At 33.0% G+C, this 22,500-nt stretch overlaps 2 protein-coding genes across 6 annotated transcripts in view; both read left to right on the forward strand.

Annotated features, from left to right (window-relative positions):
- LOC134839588 (rab-like protein 6) overlaps positions 1-22,500 on the forward strand; it is a 323,021-nt gene that overhangs the window by 114,328 nt on the left and 186,193 nt on the right. The window lies entirely within an intron of this gene.
- Positions 1-22,500, forward strand: part of LOC134839574 (glutamate receptor ionotropic, NMDA 3A-like) — a 106,054-nt gene that overhangs the window by 60,580 nt on the left and 22,974 nt on the right. For all 5 annotated transcript variants that reach the window (XM_063855167.1, XM_063855169.1, XM_063855166.1 and 2 more), the window contains 2 exons: positions 1,770-1,924; positions 2,413-2,585. In XM_063855167.1, the coding sequence (XP_063711237.1) occupies positions 1,770-1,924; positions 2,413-2,585 (328 nt within the window). The remainder of the gene's footprint in view (positions 1-1,769; positions 1,925-2,412; positions 2,586-22,500) is intronic.

Raw genomic sequence — 22,500 nt, forward strand, 5'->3', positions numbered from 1 at the left:
CGTTGAAAAACTAGAATAGAAAACTTCGCATTTTTCCCTTTTTCACCTCTATGAATGAACTTTGCTTTTAACTAATTAATTTTTTTTGAATATTTCAAACTTTGCAGATACAAAAATGGTGAAATACAATTGGTATTTTTTCACAGTTGGTGTTTTTAATCACTGCAATAACGTTCATTTTGAAGCACCGTTAGAGTTTATGAGTTTTTCTCTTCCATACATATCAGGATGAAATCATAAAAGTTTATTTTAATATATAAAAAACAAAACATCTAGAGGCGACGATAGCTTAAACAATAAGAATGGTCGAGTTCTCTGATCCTGTAATTAGCTAATGTTATGCTGCTTTGTTCAAAAAAACTAAAAAATGGTTTGAATCAAATTAAAAGTTCAAATGTAGTTTAAAATTAGTTTGAACAAACTCGCTGCACAGACAACTCCGTTGGAGGGGAAAAATCACAAAATACAATTCTGCTCTCTCAAACAAACTATTACCTGGTACTATAAACATATTATTTAATACGGAAATTTTTAGTTTTATTCTTTTGAGCTGTTTCTTGGTGGATAATTCTGATTTACTTCAATAACTTCTTGTCGATATTTGAATAGATAAGCTTAGCTGTTTTTGATTCTCCAGGATTCAACTTAGGCCTCGTGCGGTATGTATTTGTATCTTTTTCACACTTAAAAACTCAAATTTCAATTTATTGTTTTTATACTTTCTGTCGGTGTGTCATTGTTCCGACAACTAAAAGTCGGGAGGAGCTGTGACTTTGGGTTCATTTTTAAATATTTTTGTCAGGTTTTCCGGCAAAATCAGGTGCCACACATGATCATTTGATTAAATTGAATGAAATATTACTGAAAAACCCTTTATGTCATCATTCAAAGAATTTCAAAATAAATTTATTTTGTCGAAAAAATACCGGATGGAAATTCTTGGTTTTTAATTTAATTTCGACTATGCCTTAAAATGGAAAAATAAGCTTTTTTTCAAGCAGAGATTTTCACTTTTACTGTATGAAAATTAGTTTCCAAATTTCTTACAGCACTTCCTCGTCAATGCAACAAAAAGTTTTTTTTTCTTAAGGAAAAAAAAAACAAAAAACTTTTTGATTTTGATTGTGTTATTTATTTTTCCTTTCATCCCGCCCAAAAAAAACAATTCGAATTTACAAAATAAACTGTTCTCATTTCATTTCTGTGCTATTCTTTTTTTTGGCCATTCTTGCTGGCGTTTACTTTATACATTTGTCTTTCACAGGGGCGGATCTAGGTTTTTCTCGAAGGCGGGGGCGGAACTTTTGTCGACCTTCTTTTAGTTTGCCTAAATTGATTTTCTAAGTTCTCCCAAAGCACTAAAAAAACTTGCTCTGGCCAAATTTTGTAAGCCGCAGTCAAAGTTTAAAAAAAAAAACTGGCCAAAAAAGCGTTTTTAAGCGTTTTTTGGAAATTTTTGACCAAAAAATTGAAGTTGCGTTTTTTCGGCGCGCGCTGCACCTTCAAAATTAGTAAATATTGGCGTCAAAGGCGCCTTTAGAAAAGTTATAGGATCCGTCAGCCAAAACTGGATATCTCAAGTTAGTATAAATAGGGGACTTTGGGTCGGCGGGAGCCGAATCTCTGAGGGGAGAAGGTGTCCGCCCCCCCCCTAAATCCGCTGGTGTTCTTTTACAAAGTTTCAACTTACACATGTAAGAAAACTCTGAGTGAATTTCCAACCTCATCTGTAAAGCCCTGAATTAAAGAGCATTGTGTTTGTTTGGTAGATGCTGTCCTCGTACTACCTGTCGGTGTTCCCCTCCCGTGCCACCAGTGCCTCCCTCATTCAGACCTTCCTGAGGAGATATGCTCTGAGTCAGGTGGGCATAGTGGCCAACAGTCTCTACCTCTCATCCAACTACTACTCTCTCACACTCAACAAGTCAGTAGAATACTTCTCATTCTCATCAACATTAGAAAACATCCCCCTCTTCGACTTTGACTCGTTTTATATACAATCTCCTCCGAGGAAGGTGACGGTTAGGTCCAATTAACGTCCTTTCATTTGGAGATGGCAGTACAACTTAAGGATTTTTCTTGCAATTCAACACCTTTTATTTGAGAACACCAAAAAATTTTGCTAAAAAGTTTCAATATCGCCGACTCATCAAACTATCATAACGCGTCTTTAGGCCATATTTGTATTTTTTGTCAGTAATTCATAGGTTTGATTGGCACCCCCTAGAACAATAAAGCTCTATCTCAAGAAAAAAAGAATCTGCCGTTTGATTAATTCTCCTTTTATGGACACGTTATTACCAGAAAACTCTAGCCCCCAAGTAAACTAGTGGTTCCCAAAATCTACTAAACCAAGCGTAACGTTCTTGGAACTGGTTAGAAGAAGACTGTCATAATTTCTGTTCAATGCAGGACTCTAACCCGAGACCCCAAAGTATCAGTGGAGTGGATGTTGCACTACGATCCAGATCAGGTGAATGCTCTGGATGTGATCAGTCGGTTCCGGGACTCCTCAAGAGTGGCTGCCATCCTAGTCCTCCTCCCTCTATCCAACATGGCACCTTTCTTCTCTGTTCTCAAGGAGTGTAAGTGTCGATACGTATGTATTAACTATTATTTCACTTTTTGTAATTCCCCATTTAGCCCGTTCAAACATGAAGCTTACCTTTGACCCTTAGCGTACTCCTACGGAAATTCGAGTCCAGTTAACTTGCGCCATTTAAAGCCTTTAAAGGAAGAGGAGGTGGATGCTAGTTGGGTCTTCTAGGCTGCAAAAAAATTCGTCGACGGTAAGAATTTTGCAATTAGCTGTTTCATATTACGAGATCGAGACGTAATCAGTCAAATGATATTATATTCAGTTTGTTCTTCAAGTCATTCTTTTAGGAATAAAAGATCTCATTTATCATCTTTATCGAATTTTAGCTTTTGATTGCGGAGGCCATCGCACTGTTTAAATAAAATTGTTTAATTCAATTTTATCACATTTTACACAAAGAAAAGATAACTCAATAACCAAAGCTTTTAAGTTCTGATATTTTTTAAATCCATGCTGCTCGCGCTGCGCGATTTTCCTAATTTTATATCATAAAGGGTCATAATCGGTCTTTTTCAATACAAATATTAACCTATTTGTTTAACCAAATCCCAGAAATGACAGATGCATATGCTTACCATATAATTTACTTTTGTTTCATTTCGTGAATCTTTGGACTCATTGCCGCTCTAAAACAGCGGTAGTCGCAATTTTCATGCAATTATTCATCTTTTTTGTTTCAACGATTCTTTTATGTAACTCTAATCCCCTGGCTTTCAAATCAAGGTGATTAAATTAGAATAAAAAAGGTCAAATTTGGCAATATTGAAGAAGAAATGAAGCGGCAATTCACTAATGATGCAAAGGTTATCTCAATGGGTCACTTTAATCACCTGAAAAGGAAGAATTTTTTTGAGGTGATAATTTGTGGAAATGGAAAATGATTAGCTCTCAATCTACAGTTTACAATTCCCTAATGGTCTTACGAAGAGGTTTGTTTTTTTTACTGACACCAAACGACTTTTTCAGTCAAAATTATTCAATTTTCCACAGACCGACGCCAGCAGAAGCCTAAAATTTTTCGAAAAATTTGTCGGCCTGTTTTTAGGATCGATTTGATTTTTTAAAATCTTCCCAAGCACTAAAAAGCCCTATTCTCACGAATTTATCTACCCCGCTTGCAAAATTTTGAAAAACTCCCTCCTCTTCCCCCTCCCCTTACAACCTCAATTTGTAATAATTTTGATGCTTTTTTTAATTTTGAATTTTAAGTTTTTTAACCTATTCTTTTCCATTTCAGCTTTTAGAATTGAATTTTATACTTCTATGGTCGGAACATTCTGTGCTACTTGGATAGCGACCGGCTATCCTCGTTGACTTTTCAGTCTAAACTGGTGCAGGAAAAAATAACATGCCATTCTCTGGTTTGATTAGGTCTCAAATGTCATAAACAAGGAACCGTTTCTGTCACGTATGAAACATCCCTGAATAAAGTGTTATTTGAAAAACAACTCAGGCGGCGACAGTTAATGATGCGGAAAAATTACTTCAACTTCTTTGAGAAAAGTGTGACTAGTAATGGGACTAATGGGTCTAGTACTGCAGCACATGCTCTGAAAGTTGATTTTTTTTGTCAGTAATTTGTTCTCAATAATAATTCATAAATGAAAAACGTAAAAGTGTATTTATAAAGACTAAAAGATTTAAGTGAAATCGGGTTCTGAATCCGATTAATCAAATCTCCCGAAACTTGGGAAAAAATTTAGCCAGCATCTGCCGCTTGTTGATCTTCGAAATCAAGACGAAATTTTTCATAAATACCCAAACATTATGACACTAAGACATTAAACTCACTAAGACATAATGAGAATTAGTGAATTAAGTTTAATCGACATCACTTGTATTCCATAAAAATAAACAAGCAAAAAATATAAAAAAAATTCAAAAAATGTTCTAAATTATTTCTAATTTGTTTGCTTAATATTTTCTTAATCTTTCTGAAAAATTTTTTCACCAAGAATGCGCAAAATGAATCTCTTAAAATTAGTTTTTTTTTCATATTCAAATTAGGTTTTTACCGTAAATACCCAGTTTTCATATAACAAACGTTACTCGACCTCTTTACTCGCTCGAAAATAGAGATTTGATTTGGCATTTGGGTAATAATAGACTAAAACAAGGACTGCCGGTTGTTGTGCAAGTTGAACAGAATGTTCCGACCACATTCTCAGAATTTTTTTCAAATTAGTGTCTTTTCTTGTGCGCCGTATGAGGACAAAACTATACAAGAACTATTTTTTCTAATTAATTAAATTTTCGATTCGCGCGCGCCCAGTATGACAAAACTGCTATGAAATTGAGTGATTAGCACTTTTTCGAAAATCGAAGTTAGTATTTTTTTAAATATAGTTTAATCATTTTTTATTTTCTCAAATAAAAAACAATATAAAAAAATTATCTGAAAAAAGACCCCAAAATTAATTGAAAAAAAAAATTTAACAGATAATATGCATTAAAGACTTTTCTTTTAATTTATTTTTTTGAATTTCTCACAGATCTATCACCAAAAATTTAGCGTATCAAATCTTCTATTATCAAATTGTTTGATCTAATTATTTGAGAGATTTGAGTTTTTCTTACCGTTTTGAGTTATAACCGATGGTCTTAACTCATAGAGTAATTTCGGATAGGGTACACCGTCTGCTCGTCACGCTATCTTATTTTCGGCCGGATAGATTCGTGCAACTTCTTAGTCTAATACCGATCCTAATCTTACTCTTATACTATTCTAGTCTCAGGTTGTTTAACTAGTCTCTGCTAGGCTCAATAGATCTAGGGTATACTGGTTTATTGCGGCTGCTGAAGTTCTCTTGGAGAGGCAACTAATTTCTAAGTTAAATTCAAATCTCTCTGGTGCTGAAATTACAAGTAATTTCAGCACTTACAAGTAAGTGGGTTGTTAGTTAGATGGATCATGATTGGTTAATATTAAATACTTTACAGTGGTAAAATATCTAATTTATCCAATTATAAAATGTAGTTTAGATCAGGTTCCACCCATCCGGGTTTTACAGAAGTTTTTAAAATAGTTTTTCTGCAATTCAAAGGATGGATGATGGACGTTGGTATTTGGCGAACATCATATTTCTTCTGGGTTTTCCTGCTAGAGAAGTTCCAGGATCAATCGTTGTGTCTTCTTATGACAACGACGGGGTTTTCTCAACAAACTCAAATCTGATTTCAGAATGGTTTGCTATGACAGGTTTTTCTGTTTCATGTAGAGAACTTCTTTTGTGTTCAACCTAGTCTGGGAATGGCGTGGAGATTGTGCGTGGAGGGGATGCCTGGTTACTCGGATCTGTACGTATACTTGAACATCGAGGTGGTCATTGGTCTAGTTCAATGAAGTCCTTTTCTGCGAAGTCAAGTCGTACTCTAAATCCTTTGAGTTGTGATTGTGGACGGCATTTTGATTATGGTTGGCCATTCTTTTTCGAGTGTAGTGGGGTCCTTTTGTCTTTGGATGTTCGTCTTTGGTGTTGTATGCTGATCTATATACTGCAAGGTATAATTTACATTTTATAAAATTTTTATTAGTTCGGTGTTTTAATTATGATTTTGGTTAGTTGTTTTCACAAAAGCTTTTCGTTTTATTTCGGTTATTTTGAAGAGTTACTCACCCTTGAGTACCTCTTATTAAAAATAGAAGTGTGGTCACAAAGCGTGAATGTAGCGCGGTGGGTTAGGCCGGCTATAGAGCATGCTCAGGACGTCCTCTCTGGTGGGTTAGGCCAGGAGTGGGAGTATGATTTCGTGCGGTTTCTGTGAGAGGTCCTGTTATGTGATAAAGTTTTATGTCGGGTTTATTGTGGTTTTTCTTATGTTTCGTTGGTTGTGTCCTTTTTTCAAAAATCAAATTGTTTTTGGTATGGGTTTGTCTTTCGACTTTTTTGTGTTTTATTATTTCTTTCTTAGACTTTATAATAGTCTTCAAAAGAATAAATTATCCAGTTTTAAACTGGGTTAATCCGGTTTGGGTACCGTTGGTTTCCTTTTCTTAGTCATGCTATTATTCTATGTGTTGTGGTGTCTAGTAAGCTGCGTTGGTTAGTTTTGTTTAGTATATAATTCCTTTCCAACCGGGTTAAAGGAAAGTTTGAAACTTGTTATCGTGTGTTAGAGTTGTTAAGTGTGAAAACTTAAAACTGAAATTCATTATTTAAACAATTCTTCGTGGGCGAGCTGTGCGAGTTTGGATAGAATTCTTGTGCGAGTGAATGAAAATATCAAAAGGTTAGTACTGCATTTTCGTTTTATCAATTTACTACATAGAATTTCAATTTTACTGCTAGTTTTTTGGGGAAAAATTAAGTTACAAATTTTCATCATTATTAGAATTACTGCTTTTAGGGAAATAATTTATAAATTAATTTACTACATTTGTATGATTTTTTTTGAATTTATCTAGTGCAAAATATTAATAAAGTTTTGAAGAATTTGAAGAAGTTTTCTATTTTTTATTTTTCTTTTGTGTAATTTGTAGGTGATCGTGGGATGAAGACTAAAAATCTAAATAAGACATGGATAAGAATGGTTAGTATTTATTTCAAATTTATTAGTGAAGAATATAATAAATTATACTTACCTGTTAGTCGTCGGGGAAAAAACCGTGGGGGAAGATGTCGTGTATTATGTCGGAATTTGTTAGTAATTTTGCTAGTATGCGAATGGTGTTTTTAGTTTGAAGCAGTGGCCAAAGCAATTGAAGTGGTTTAATAGTTTTTAGTTCTTCAGTGCCAACTGCAAACTCATAAGGTGTGTTTTGGATGAGATTATATAATTTGTGATTGTATTTAGTGTTGTGAATGAATTCTAACATCGGGATTTCTATAGGTTGGATAAATTCATTTGGGATAAGGAAGGGTCTGGATTCTTCTGCGTTGAAGGTCTTCGTGATGGGACAAAAAATATACATTTGGGTTATGGGATCATAATTGCGAAGAATAACGTGAAGGTTAGTATCTTTGATGCAATATGTGAAGTTAAGAAAAAATGGTGATGTGTATTTAGAGTTAACAAATTGAAAACGGTGGTGTGGTTGTCTTGATGGAGTGTGTAGATCAAAATGATTTTGTATGAAGCGATAATATGTATATGTGTGGGTTTGTTTAGTGCGTAACATAATGTCGTGTGAGCAGTGCAAATCGCGTTCTTGTGGTGCAAGGAAATTGAAGGTTAGTGAAAATAATTGAAATCTTTCTTTAAAACTTTCGTAAGCTTGCATGTCGGTTAGAGCTTCAGAAATGACGTGGTCGAATTTGCGATCAAATATATTGAGTGTAAATACATATGGTGTTTTTATGAAGAATTTTTCTGTGATTTGTGGGTTAGCGAAACGATCATCATCTAAAAATTGGTCTTGGTTAGCTCGGATGATGTTGTGATCGTAATATTCTAGCGTATATTCGTTTGCTCGGGGTGCAGTGTATGTTTTTAGTGACTTTTTGTATCCTATATAAGTAAATTGTCTATGTGTTAGTGGTGTGGTGAGTCTATATAGCATATCTTGATTTATTTCTATATCGATGTGAGTATTAGATAAAGGTAGGCAAAGGGGGTTAGTAAAATGATAATATGATGTCCAATGAAGTGTAGGCATTAAAACTTGTTCATCTACAAAACTACGTGTGTCGTTAGTGTTGTTAGGAGTGTTCAAATTATATTGTGGAAATGAAGGTAGGGTGATTGCTAAAAAATCTTTCGTGTTAGTGTGATTTGGATGATTAATATATTCATGGGCTGTTCCTGGTTTTGTTGGAAATGGATGGTTTGGGAATTTTCTTTTGAAAGTGCGATAAGCTCTATTAGTGCTATTTGATGATTCGGTGGATTTGGATGATGGTGCTAATGATGCGGTATAAGCTGAAGAGGGTGTAGGGGTAGGTGGGTTTGATGATTCTATTGTGGATGAAATCTGATTTATAGTGGGGTTTTCAAGGTGGAAGGGTTGTTGTTGTAGGGTGATAAAATTATCTAGTTCCTGGGAGATTTGGGGAGTATCTGGAGAATTGGATGATCGGTCTGAATGAAATGAAGAGTAGTTTGGGGTGACTTGTGAAGCATAAGAGGGTGTAGAAATGGATGGGAATGGGTTATTTGGTGGGATTGGTTGAGAAAGGGGTTTTGAAAAAACTGAGGAGTTGGTTTGAAAATTATTGGATGGAGATGGTTCAGAGTCTGCAAATTCATCAGTGGTTACAATATTTGGGTTATTGAGTTGTGAAATGGAGTATAAAACTGAGATATGTGAATTAGTGTCTGAATTCATGCCTGATGTTACATTATTGGTTGGGAAATCGGGTGGCGGGAAAGCAAAAAGTGGAATTATTGTAATTGGATTGTTGAGGTTGGTTGGATGGGAATTTGAGCGGTGTAGGGATCCAAGTTGTCGGCTCATCGTGGGCTAAAAAAATTATTATTTTGAGACTGAAAAGCGGTGGTATGGGGTTGTTCTATAATTTGTTCATATGTATTTTCATCTAGTGAATGATGTGTCATTATATGTTGAATGGGACTTTGTGATATGGTTGGTCTAAAATTTGGATTATGTGTTATTGCTAAATTTCGAAAATTTCGTGGGACTAGGGATAATGGATGGTTATGTGGTAGGCGTGGTAACTGTGGTGCTTGGGCGTTATTTCTACATTGTTATGTTCTTCGTCATATGTGTTCTGTCTTGTTGCTATTTTTGTGTTGTATTCTTTTATTTGTGCGTCTAAAAGAATTTTGTTTATTGATGATGAAAAAATTCCAAAAAATCCTGCAAATAGTATGCGTGCTACACTTGCTTGTCTATTTACTTGTGTGTGTATAGCGCATGTATTATAGATTCCTTTTAAAAGTGAAAAAAGAAATCCTATAAAGTTAAACATTGCGTATAAAATAGTTAATTTTTCTAAGATTAATAGGGCCATCCTAGAAAATCAAGAATTTCATTTTTGAGTGTAACAAAGCTAAAAATATTTATAGGTGAGATATCTTGTGGTCGGTATTTTTCACCGTTTAGATATATATAGTCTTTAATGTCTTTAAAATATCCGCTATAGTCTTGTGTATAAATATCTGCAAATCCTGCGGTTTCGGCAAGTTTGCGTAAGTTTTGGTCAATTGATTGTCTTTGTATAGTGTCCATTTGTGTTAATAATTCTTGGAATTGTTGTGTTCTAATGTGATGTTGGATATCGGATTTTGAATATATTCCAATTGACTGTAGGTCAATATTTGGGTTTCGAGCAATAGCTCTAATGCTTTCAGGTGAAATTTTTTTGAGTGACTGCATTAATGTGGGATATGGGGTAAGAAGGTAATATTTATCTTCATCAGGGTTCAGTTGTACTACATTGTGGCTATTTTCTGATCCACATGGGACTGCGGTATCCCAGAAATAGGTTCGTCTTGAAAGTGTGTCAACGAAATGTACTTTATTCTTATAAAAGATAGGAATTCTTTTATAGCATCGTTTATCTTCAAAAACATATAGTGGTGATACTTTTTTGGTACAGGTATAGAACCATAAAATGTTTTCTTCATAGTCTAAAAAATTTGATCTATTTCCTGATAGTAAATATCCTGCGTAGGGTATTTTTAATACTGCTAGTGCAAGTGATTGTAGGATTTGTGTCCTTTCTAATTCGCATAGTTGGTGAAGTGTTTCTAATTCAGAGAGTGACATTTCTTGAAAAATTCGGCTAATTGTGTAGTCTAATTTCATATCAAGGTGAATATCATAGTGGATATTACCGAAATATGTACTATTCATTAGTGATAGTTCTTGTAAACGTGTGCTTCTAGTGTTATGAGGCTTTAGATGTCCACCAGGTTGACCTTTACTTTTTGAAAATCAACTGGTATATATGATGTTCCTTCGTTTATAGGGTGACTTGTGGCGTATGGGTCGATTTTTACTTTTCCAGTGGTCATGTCGAATCCTTTTTCGTATTCAACTAATATTTCGGAGTATTGTGTTTTGTGAAGTGGATTTCTGTATTTACATGCAAGTTCTGTTTCTTGATATATTTGAAAACGTGTCAATTTATTTTCTATATTGTGTATGTTTCTAAAATTAGAACTTTGTTTTCGTGATGGATTTACTTGTTCATATGGGATTGATTGTATAAAATATTTTTCGTGAAATTTTATCATACGAGCGTGTATTTTTGCTACTTGAAATGTTGTACATGTGTCTTCGGGGAACCAAACAATTGTTGCTTGTGTCCGTGTTGTAGGGTCACAATAGCCTTGATCGTTTTTACAGGGTAATCTAATTCCTTGATAGATCATTGTGTTGTCAGATAAATCGCGTGTGAGTTGTATTTTTTCGAGTTGTATTTTCCAATCGAAAAACATGATTTCTTGATATCCTTTATTTTTTGTGTCTGCTTTGCAGTTTGATGGGTTATTTATACCAATGTGTGGTATCCAGTGTTTATCGTGTATGTCATAAGTAATCTTCCGTGTGCGCCGTTGTATGGGTATTTTTCATCTAGTTTTATATGTCCTTGATATCTTTCAAGTTCTGCTTGATGTACAGAATCTGCAAAAACTTGGAAATATACTAATTTTCTATCTTTGATTTTATTTCTTGTGATATTTAGTCTGAGTAACTCGTTTTTACAATCTTCGGGATTGAGATGTAAAAGTCGTTCGATATTACTCTGGTAGAATGATTCGTGGTCAAGTCGGTCTTTATTTCCATTTGAGACTTGTGAACAATGTACTTTCTTTTCAGAAAATGTTGCTGTGAATTTATATCCTATGACTGTTGTTGCTCGGGCTTTTGAATAAAGTGTCGCTATTACATTTGTAGTTTCTATAGCTTGTGGTTCTGTTTCGCATTGTGATACTTGATTTATTGCATACTTGTGTAGTGTTTTTTGTTCATTTTCTTCACAATCGTAATGTGTTACTAATAAATCTTGGGGTCCTGTGCGGGGGGAAGGGTTTATGTTCTGATTGGAGATTGCTAGAAAAAAGAGTTGGAGAAAAATTAATATTTTTAGAATATACATGTGTATGATAATCCTGAGTATGGGTTATAAAATGTGATGTAACCAATTGTCTTTTTGGTATATCTGTCGTATTTGTATATTACTTCAGTTGTTATTAATGGTGGTGGTAGTGATTGAGCTGTTATATTTGGCGGGTTTAATGGGTAGGGATGTTGAGTAATGTTGTTTAGTTTAACCGTTATTTCAAATTTTAATTGTAGACTATTTTGTTGGAGTATTTGGATGTTATGATCACGAATGTCTTCGTGGATGTCTTGTCGGTATTGTAGTCTATTGAGTGCCCAGTTGTGGAGTCGGTTACTTTCTGGGTGTTGTCCAAATAATGGTGGAGGTGCTGTGAATGTATTCCAGTCTAGTCTTAAAGGAATATTTGTTGATGATTGTTCTCGATATCTAGCGTCGAGGTTATTTGGGAAATTTAAGTTTAAAGGCGGTGGTGAAATCTGGCTTATTGATGGTGTTGATGGTAGTGATAATGTTTCTGGTAGTGATGAGGATGTTGTTGTATCCGTAGAAATATCTATTGGATCATTGATTAAATTTGGTTCACCTTGTGTGAATGAATGTGTTGTCCAATATGGTAGTCGTGATGTTTGGTTTGTGGGGTTAAAGGGATTTTCACGAATTTGTTCAGATGTTGGTGTTGAACCTAAGTAATCTGAGGGTAGGCTTGAGGTGCTACGTTGTGAAAGAAGCGTAGGGGTTTCTGGTAATATACCAATGGGGTTTTCTGGAGTACTTTGTGATGGGGATTGAGGTATATCAAAATGAACTCGGGGAGTTTGAAAATTTCTGTTTCGTCGAGGATGTATAATTTGTCTATTTATTTCGACTGTATTTTGGTTTTGACTAGGATTTCGTATTCTACTTAATTCTTGTGGTAGTGTTGGGTATAAGTTATATGTTGGTTCGCTTAGAGGTGCTTGTCGTTGAACTGGTTCTAGTGGTTCAGATAAGCGAGCGTGTCGTTCTTCAAAGGTATATGGGTTGAAAGGAAATTCGTGTGGATGTTTGGGGGTTTTGGGTAGTTGAAGGTGGTGTTGGGTTATCTTGGGATGATGTCGGTGAAGACTGACTGAGTGATTGTTGGTTAGCAATCTTTGATGGTTTTTTATTTATTCTTTTAGTGGAAAAATTTATGTTTATTATAGTATTCTTCTAGAAAAAGAATTAGGAGGATTGTTGCTAGGGCGAATTTGATGATTGCTTTCTTTATACATTTGCATATTGTCAAGATGAGGGATGATAGAAATGTTATAAAAATTACAAATAGTAAAAAAATATCTGTTCTACTAAAAATGGTTCGTATCATTCAGATAAGTTTTGTGAATCGTACCTGTGGATATAGTCAATAGCTTTCGAAAGTTGGAGGTATAGTTCAAATATGGAATAGAAAATTTAAAAAAATATTGCAAAAAATGATTAAGATTATTACAAAAGATTCAAAGGTATCAAAAAGAAATATGATTAAAAATTTAAATATCGTTAAAAAGTTTATAAGAATGTTAAGAATTATGTTGACTGGTCGAGAGAAGAGCATTTAAGAAATGGCTTCTTGATCGAATATTTTTTGGTGTTTGAGGCAATTTTCAAGTGTGGTCGAAATATTTATTGGTTTTTTTGACAAGTGGGTTGAGTTTTGTGAAAAGTTGTTGGGGGCAAATTTTATGGTGATCGGGAGGTCTTCTTTTTCTTTATTTTTATTTGTCAAATGATCTGGGGTATTTTTGAGATTTTTATACTTTAGGCTAATTAAAATGGTCGTTCTTTTACTTTAGGCTAATTTAACATATTTGTTTGGGGGGTTTTTGAGGTCTGACATGGGGAAATATTGTTGATCTTTGGTTTATTAGATAAGGGAGGGTTATGATATTATGGTGATATTTATTTTAGTTGTCAAGTTGGAATGGTTTGCTTATTTTTGACCTGGAGGTCGCAAAGTTATAGTTATAGATATGCCTGGAGTTTCAATATCGTTCGTCTAGTTGACTTGTGCTATAATTAGAGAAGGTGACGGATTGGATGAATCCTATTGGCTAATTATGAACTAGAGTCGCTGCGTGTTTTTCAGCATGTTATTTTGAAAAATGAAAGTTCAAAATATTTCAGAGGTGCAAAAATTATGAAATATAAAATTAAAGCTGTTTTTGAAATTCGACTTTCTTTAATATTTTAGATTGTGGGATGAATGTTTTATAGTTTTTACGTGGTTGGTTTCTAAGTCGTGATGACTGTCTATGTTCTGATTTGTCGATTTGTTCTTGGGGTATTATTTTTTCTGTCAATTTTCTATTTTTTCTTTCTTTTTGAGGTATATTTTGATCTAGCTTTTTTGTATTGTTTTTTGTTGTAGTTGATTTTTTATTTTGATTTTCGAGATGAATGTCATGTTGTTCCTTTGTTTTATTCTCCGTATGTGGGATATTTTGAATAACTTTTAAACCTGTGAAAGAATATAATTGAGTTAGTTCGCGTAGTGCGTATTCTTTTGGGTAATAAGGTAATAGATTGTTTCGATGTTGAACAAATTCTTTTTTGTCTGAGTCGGTGATTTTATATGTGACATCAGTGGGTTTGGCAATTATTTGGTATGGTCCTTTACGAAGGGGTTGTAATTTTTTAGAGATTCCTTTTTGAGTGTTAAAATTGGGTATTAAAACAAATGTTCCAATTTTTAAATCGGAGGCTGGTGTAAAGCGTGAATTTATTTGTTCATAAATGTTTTGCCTTTGTAACAACTTTTTTGTTACTTTTTGGTAAATTTCATTGTGCTTTTTATCTCTGTTTAAAATCCATTCGGTGTGTGTACCGGAGGCTAATTTAAGAATTTGTGGGTGATGAAAATGATCTTCTTCGTGTGTGTGTAAAGGTAGGTTATAACAAATTGAGTCTTTATTCGGTTGGCAATGACTTTGTGCATTTTTATGAGAGTTTGCTGTAAATAATTGGTTTGCGTGGCTTTTGATTAAAAACCATTTCATATGGTGACATTCCTAGAGTTGTCGTGATTTGTGAATTATATGCTAAGGGAAATAGTTTTACATCTGCTGACCATTCGGTGTATTTTGTATCATTTCCATTGATGATACATCTAAGATATTCTTGTAGTGAACGGTTCATACCTTCGACTAAGCCGTTTGTCCAAGGTGCGTGAGATGTACGTGGTTTGTGTTTGATGTTATATAAATGACATAGTGTGATGATTTCATTATTTATGAATTCCGTACCGTTGTCTGTAACTAAAATTTCTGGTAGTCCGAATTTGGCTATCCAGTGTTCATAAAGTGTTGTGTAAGCGTAATAAGCGTTACAATGTGGTACTGGGTTAAGTGCTACATAATGTGTAAATGCGTCAACAATTACCATAATGTAGGAGTTTCCTTCGGATGATGGTGAAATTGGTCCTTTTGTATCAAATGAAATACTTTTGTATCAATGAAAAGTCTTGTTTTTGTGCTATTTGTTTTTGATTTGGATAAGGTTTATTTAGCTGACATACTATACAATCATTGCATAGTACTTTTATCCAAATTGGTGCATTTGGAAAATAAAAATTTTGTATGAAATTTGAATATGTTTTCTCTGATCCAGAGTGTCCTTTAATGTTTTGTGTATGTGAGATATTAAAAGCTATGAGAATCATACTTAAAGGGAGACAGGGAACTGTAGATTCATTTAATTGGTATTCTAGAAGGTCTGTGTTTTCATTAATTGTTGTATTATTAAATTTTCGAAAATATCGGAGGAGTGTTTTATTTCCTAATATTGTTGTATCTGCCTTTACGGGTTTAGTTTTATATTTGTGCCATGATTTTAGTTGTCTAATTATTGGGTCAAGATTTTGATATTGTTTCAAAATATTAATTGTAATTTTATCTGTTGGGGGGAGAAAAATGTTTTCTATTTCTAATTTAGATAAAGGAATTGCATCAAGTGGGTCATGGAGGTCAAAAACTTGATTTATTGTGTATTTTGAATCGTTTGTTTGCGGTCCTGATAAATTTATTTTATCAGTTAGATTTTCTTTTTCAATTAACGGAAAAAGGTCTTTTTTATGCGGGTGTTGTTTTACTCTTTTTTGTTGGGTGTTATTTTTTATCCATTGTGAATATGGAATTGGTTTAAAAGTTGATGTTCCAAGTAGATCAACTTTGTAGTGGTTATTTTGGCAATCTAAATAAAGTGGGAAGTGTTGTAGATTATTTATTTGTGATTGTTCAACGTCAGTTTTTACTGCATATTTGCATTCTAGTCGGGGTGATGTTTTGTTTTCTGCAAGGTTAAATTTTATATTTTTGGGTATTTCAACTGTAGTTTTACGTGTAAGTAATTCAGGTGGTGTATTTCGACTTAAAGTGTCTGGTAATGCAAGATTCTTTCCTGCTGTCCAAACTATATGTAAGTTTGGGAATTTCATTAGAATTAATTGAAATTTGTGAACTCTGTGATTTGGATTAGATTTTTGTGTAAAGAGTAAAATGATTGGTTTGTGATCTGTGAATAGAACTGTTGGATGTTTTGATCCAAGTATCAGAAATTCATATTCTGTTAGTGTATATATTATGGCTGTACATTCTCTCATTAGAGTTGAGAGTCGTAGCTCTGCTTGAGTGAATAATCGAGAATTTGCTGATATAAGATTCATTTTGTTTGTGCCATTGTGTGATTGTAATAATGTTGTCTAATTATTGGGTCAAGATTTTGATATTGTTTCAAAATATTAATTGTAATTTTATCTGTTGGGGGGAGAAAAATGTTTTCTATTTCTAATTTAGATAAAGGAATTGCATCAAGTGGGTCATGGAGGTCAAAAACTTGATTTATTGTGTATTTTGAATCGTTTGTTTGCGGTCCTGATAAATTTATTTTATCAGTTAGATTTTCTTTTTCAATTAACGGAAAAAGGTCTTTTTTATGCGGGTGTTGTTTTACTTTTTTTTGTTGGGTGTTATTTTTTATCCATTGTGAATATGGAATTGGTTTAAAAGTTTATGTTTCAAGTAGATCAACTTCGTAGTGGTTATTTTGGCAATCTAAATAAAGTGGGAAGTGTTGTAGATTATTTATTTGTGATTGTTCAACGTCAGTTTTTACTGCATATTTGCATTCTAGTCGGGGTGATGTTTTGTTTTCTGCAAGGTAAAATTTTATATTTTTGGGTATTTCAACTGTAGTTTTACGTGTAAGTAATTCAGGTGGTGTATTTCGACTTAAAGTGTCTGGTAATGCAAGATTCTTTCCTGCTTCGATGCCAAAATTTTGCTTCGATGCCAAAATTCGAAACATCGCACATTGCATAGAATGGTTGATTTGGATCTGGAATTGTATTCGAAATTTGTTCAGTTAAGAGTTTTTTAATTTCTTCAAGTCGTGCTTGATGTTCTGTGTTCCATTCAAAATTATTTTGTTGTCTAAGTATATTATAGAATGGTCTTAGGTATAATTACATTTTATAGACATATTTGCTTAAAAAGTTTAACATTCCAAGGAATTCTTGGATTTTCTTTTTGTTTGTTGGTGGTTGGAGCTTCTGAATAGCATCAATGCGTGATTTTAATGGAGTGATTGTTTTTCTTTCTATATTGTGTCCTAAGAATTTAACTCGTGTTAAAAAGAAGTGTGATTTATCGGGGCGGCCTTCAGATTTTCGTTCTGAAGTATTTTGTGATAGTGTTCTAAAACATTAAACATTTCTTCTTTTGTCTGTGATTGCATAAAAACATCGTCTAAATAGGTGATTGCGTTTTTATTGAGTATTAGTGGTCTAAAAATTTTACTCATAAAAGCTGAAAATGCTGCTGGTCCCATGGATATTCCATAGAATAGGCATTTGAATTCATATTGCTGATTTCCAATAACAAATTGTGTTAAGCGTCGCGATTGTTCATCTAGTGACATTTGATTATATGCACTATTCAAAGTATTGATTATATGCTCTATTCTGCGGTTGTAAAGTAACATGTATTGGTTCAATAGGCCAATTGCATTTTGATTCGTCTATTAGTGAATTAAGATATCTAGCGTCTAGAACTATTTTTAATGATTCTCCTTTTGCTAGGATGATAACAGGGTTGATAAATGTGTTACCTTTTGGTTGTTCTTCTTTGTTTACCGGTGATATAATTTTGTATTGTTCTAAAATATCGAGTAATCTGTTCACTTTATCGTGTAAATGAATTGGTACTTTACTTGCTCTTTGTTTTTTGAAAACTGCGTCAGGTTTTAATGGGAGATGTAGTGATGAACTAATTTTGCCAACATCAAATTTGGATGTTGCATAGACTGATGAATATTTTATTAGCTGTTTGGCTAACTTATCAAATTCGTCTTGTGAATGTTGGAAGTTAAACATTGTTAAAAATTTCTGTTGATTCTCTGTATAGTTATTTATGTTGAATGTAGGTTTGAAATATGGGGTTTTTGTGAAATAATCTGTATTTCTTTTTTCATTACTTATTATATTATTTATGGATAATTCTTCATTAAGAATTGTGGATTGACAAATATCTAATAATTGGAGTATATTATTTACGCGGTATGCTTTTTCGTGTACTGGTGATATCGTAGCGTTGGTTTCGCAATATCCCAAAAGTCCTAAAGGTAATGTTACTTGATAGGGTGTATTATTGTATACATGTAACGAAATAATATCTGAATTCGAGTTTTTCAAATATTTTATGGATGAAATTGTGATTTTGAAAAATTTATGGATAGGTTTGAATTCAAAGTCTGACATATAGAGTTGTTGTTTATTTTGTTTTTTATCATATTGGTGAACTTGTTTTATTGAAAAATTATATATGTTTCCTGATAGTGGTTTCAAGTGTTTTCTTTGTTGGTTATATATTGGATAAAATTTTGAAAAGAATAGTGGTTGTTTATTTAATCTTTGGAAAAATGTTAGGGATGTGTCTTTTGTTTTTGTGTATTTATCTTTGATTAGTATTTTACTATTCAAAATGTTGATTGTTGGTATATATTTAGAGATAAATGTATTCCAATGATATTGTGTTTAATATCAGTGATATGGAATATTTGTTTAAATGGTTTATTTAAAATTTTATTTTGCTCTATTGTTCTTGTGGGGAGAAGAAAAAATTGAATTTTTCCATAGTTTACCAATGTTGATCCTTGTGCTGTTGCTAGTTTACTGGAGGTTTCAAGAGGTGTTAGTTTTGGGTGTAATGTTTTTATCTCATTCCATGTGGGAATGTTTATTATGTTTGATTCTGCTCCTGAATCAATTAAAAAATCAATTTCAAGATCTGGTGGTTGAAATTCTTTGTTTCTTGGACTTTCTAAAAGAAATGGTATTGTCCAAATTTTTTCATTGGGTTGTTCTTTTTGTATATTTTGATAGATGTGATTTGTATTCAAGCATTTTGTTTTGGCATTTTCATTGGATTGATTTGTAGTGTTGTGAAATTTCATCTTTAGTGAAATTTTCTTTAATTATATGTAGAAAAGTTGAAAATAGTGTGATTTCATGTCGTACCTTTATATGTTTGGATGTCTCATTCGGTGAGATATGCGGGATTGGGTTTTCATTTTCTAATATTGAAATATGACTATATATTATTGCAAAAACTTCATTAGTAAATATGGAGTTTGCTCTTTGTGAGTTATGATATTGTATGCTTTTTATATATTCTGAGAATACTTTTGAAAATTCTAAATCAAGATCGTCTGTTTGAATTACATATTTGCGGTGATTCGGGTTTGGTGAGCTGAATTCTATGGTGTAGATTCCGTATTGTTGTGTTAAGTTACATATATCTTTCAGATAGTGATCAATAATCTGTCTTTTTATTTTTACATCTGGGAACTCTGTTTTATATGGGCTAATTCCGGGTTCAAACAAATTTAGGAGGAAATTCTTGCAAAGATCATGTTGTCCTCTATTATCGGGTGCATCTACTAGGAAGGGGTAGATATCATCGTCGTCTGGACTATCTTCACTTGGAGTGTGTGTTTGGCTCATTTTTTCGTTTAATGACTGTTAATAGGTAATTATCGATGTGTCTAATTGGTTGATTCCAATTATACAAGTGTACTGGTTTGTGTTTATATTGCTTTTTTATTCTTCTTTTTCCTCTTTTTGATGAATTTGAAGTTGTTTCTGAGTCGGAAAAATATAATTGATCGTGAATAGGACAATTTTTTTCGATGGATTCTTTTAATTTATAAAGTTCGTCTAAATTGCTGACTTCTGATTCTGAGAATGCGTTTCTATTTTTGGAAAATCTTTTTCGTGTTATTTGTCTTTGTTTAGTTATTTTTTTCCTTTTTAGTGTTTGTCGTTTTGTTCTGATCTATCCAACTGTTTGTGTGTGTGGTGTGATTACAAGGTCGTATTTTTTGTTATCTATTTCACAGTTGTGCAAAACGATTGTTTGTTTGTTTCCTAGATTTTTAAATGACATAAGGTTTAGGATGACGGATGCAAAAAGTTGTTAGATGATTTCTATTTTCTTAAATTGTTAGTCCTTACGATTTTTTGGTTAGCTTAACCTGGGTCTATTTGTTCAGGGTTGGAGAGAAAAGTATATCGATTCCGAAGAATGATTTTTTACTTTCACGTGGCTAGTATAAGTTAAGGTGTTAACTTACTTAATCTTACTTAGGGGTAGTGATTGTGTTCAAGGGTCGGAGAATAGTAAATCGATCCACAAAGTTCAGGTATAATTAGAACGCGAGTAGTTCGTTAGATACTATTTTAAACTTACTAAGTCTAAGATTTATCCTGGGTCTGGTAAGAGGAGGGTTCAAGTGAAGGATGAATAACCGAAGTTCTTCACTGTTTATCCTAATTTGAATGATTAGTTTTGTTCAAAAATTTCTATTAGTCTTGGGTTTTTTGAAAGGGTTGGATAGTGAATCGACGTTTGAGGTCGTTAGACACTAGCTAAGTGGGTGGGGGAGAACAAAATTGTTCTTTTTGATCCAAGGATAGGCCTTGATGATCAAGTTTTTTAAATTTAATTAAATAGAAAATTAATTAAGATCCAAGGATAAGCCTTGATGATCTGATTTTAAAATTAAGTGAATTTAAGTTTAAAATGGTTTAAATTTATTTAAGAAAAGATTTAGCGTTTTAATGATATTAGTGAGCTTATGATTGCTGTTATGTTTTAGGTGATGAAGCTGGGACAACTGATGATTTTATGATTACTAACAGTTTATTGTCATGCTACTAATTTTTGTTTTGATTTTCAATAAATATTTTCCAAACATGTTTTATATAATACTGCAGAATTTTAGGAAAACGATCTGAGATCTTTTTATCAATCGTTATTGTATATTATTATTTTTCTTTAGCGCCTGAAATGATCATGAAGATTGACTTCAAGGTTTAAGTTTGCAAATGAAAATCTAAATTCATTGCTAATAAAATTCTAAAAATAAAAGTTTGTGTTGGCTTTTGCCGTACTATCAGATAACTATTTGGTAAGTTTCTACTTTGTCGTATGTCGTCTCTGGTTCGAGGTCTTCTTCCAATTCCGGGTAGTTCTATTATCGTTCGGAATATTGGCTCTGATCTATTGAGTTGTAGAGACATTTCGATTAAATTATCGTCGTGTAACATTTTAAAAATGTTTTGTCTAAATTCTAATCTATTTTTGGTTAATTCTAAGCTATTAAGGTCTTGTTCGAGACTTATGGTCGCACCAGATGAGTTATAACCGATGGTCTTAACTCATAGAGTAATTTCGGATAGGGTACACCGTCTGCTCGTCACGCTATCTTATTTTCGGCCGGATAGATTCGTGCAACTTCTTAGTCTAATACCGATCCTAATCTTACTCTTATACTATTCTAGTCTCAGGTTGTTTAACTAGTCTCTGCTAGGCTCAATAGATCTAGGGTATACTGGTTTATTGCGGCTGCTGAAGTTCTCTTGGAGAGGCAACTAATTTCTAAGTTAATTTCAAATCTCTCTGGTGCTGAAATTACAAGTAATTTCAGCACTTACAAATAAGTGGGTTGTTAGTTAGATGGATCATGATTGGTTAATATTAAATACTTTACAGTGGTAAAATATCTAATTTATCCAATCATAAAATGTAGTTTAGATCAGGTTCCAGTTTGAAAACAAAATTTTAATTCGAGCTACTTATACAAAACACTCATTGTGACTTTGGTTTCTTTTCTGTGAGAAGGTTTTGTCTGGACTGCGTTAAAAACAATAAGGAAAATGGTTTGCTTGGTTCTGTGACTAAGTGGTCCTGCGACTAAAGATACACAAAAATTTCTTTTCCTTCCTTTTTAATATTTTTATTTTTGTCCCAAGTGAAACAAAATATCAAATTTCAAACATAAAAAAGAGAAAAAGATCGATCAAAATTATTGCAAGGCGTGTAGCTGGCTGAAACATTTTTTTTGAGTCCATGAAAGCAGAGTGAAACCGAATTTTTTCAAATTTCATAGAAAATTCTGTTGCTCTGAGTCGATATCGATCTTTGTTCCACCCTAAGATCAGTTGTTGCGCAAACAGTAAACTTATCCCACCACAGTGATTAACTAAAATTATAAAAAACGAAAGAAGTTTAAACACGGGATAAAATTCTTCGCAATTGTTTCACTAAATTTTTTGTTAGTTTTTAAGTAAAAGCAAGAAATCGTTGAAAGTAAGAAACTAATATAAAAAGCTACAATGAAGTTGTTTAGATTGAACAAGAATTCAGGTTATCAATTACTTTTGTCTAATATAGTCTGAAAAGTAGTAACTCAGAAAATTTTCGCAATACTGAAACATGTTTTGGAATAGTTTTGGAAGTCTGAATCAGTACGAATGGAGCTTCGAAATCATAGTTTTTGATTCCCAGCGATATTTTAAATGCCTTAAAGTATTTGGAAACAACACACTTTGCGTTACCCGCATCCAGATTCAAGCGT

The sequence above is a fragment of the Symsagittifera roscoffensis genome, chromosome 2 (assembly GCF_963678635.1).
Source record: "Symsagittifera roscoffensis chromosome 2, txSymRosc1.1, whole genome shotgun sequence".
Taxonomy (NCBI): Eukaryota; Metazoa; Xenacoelomorpha; order Acoela; family Convolutidae; genus Symsagittifera; species Symsagittifera roscoffensis.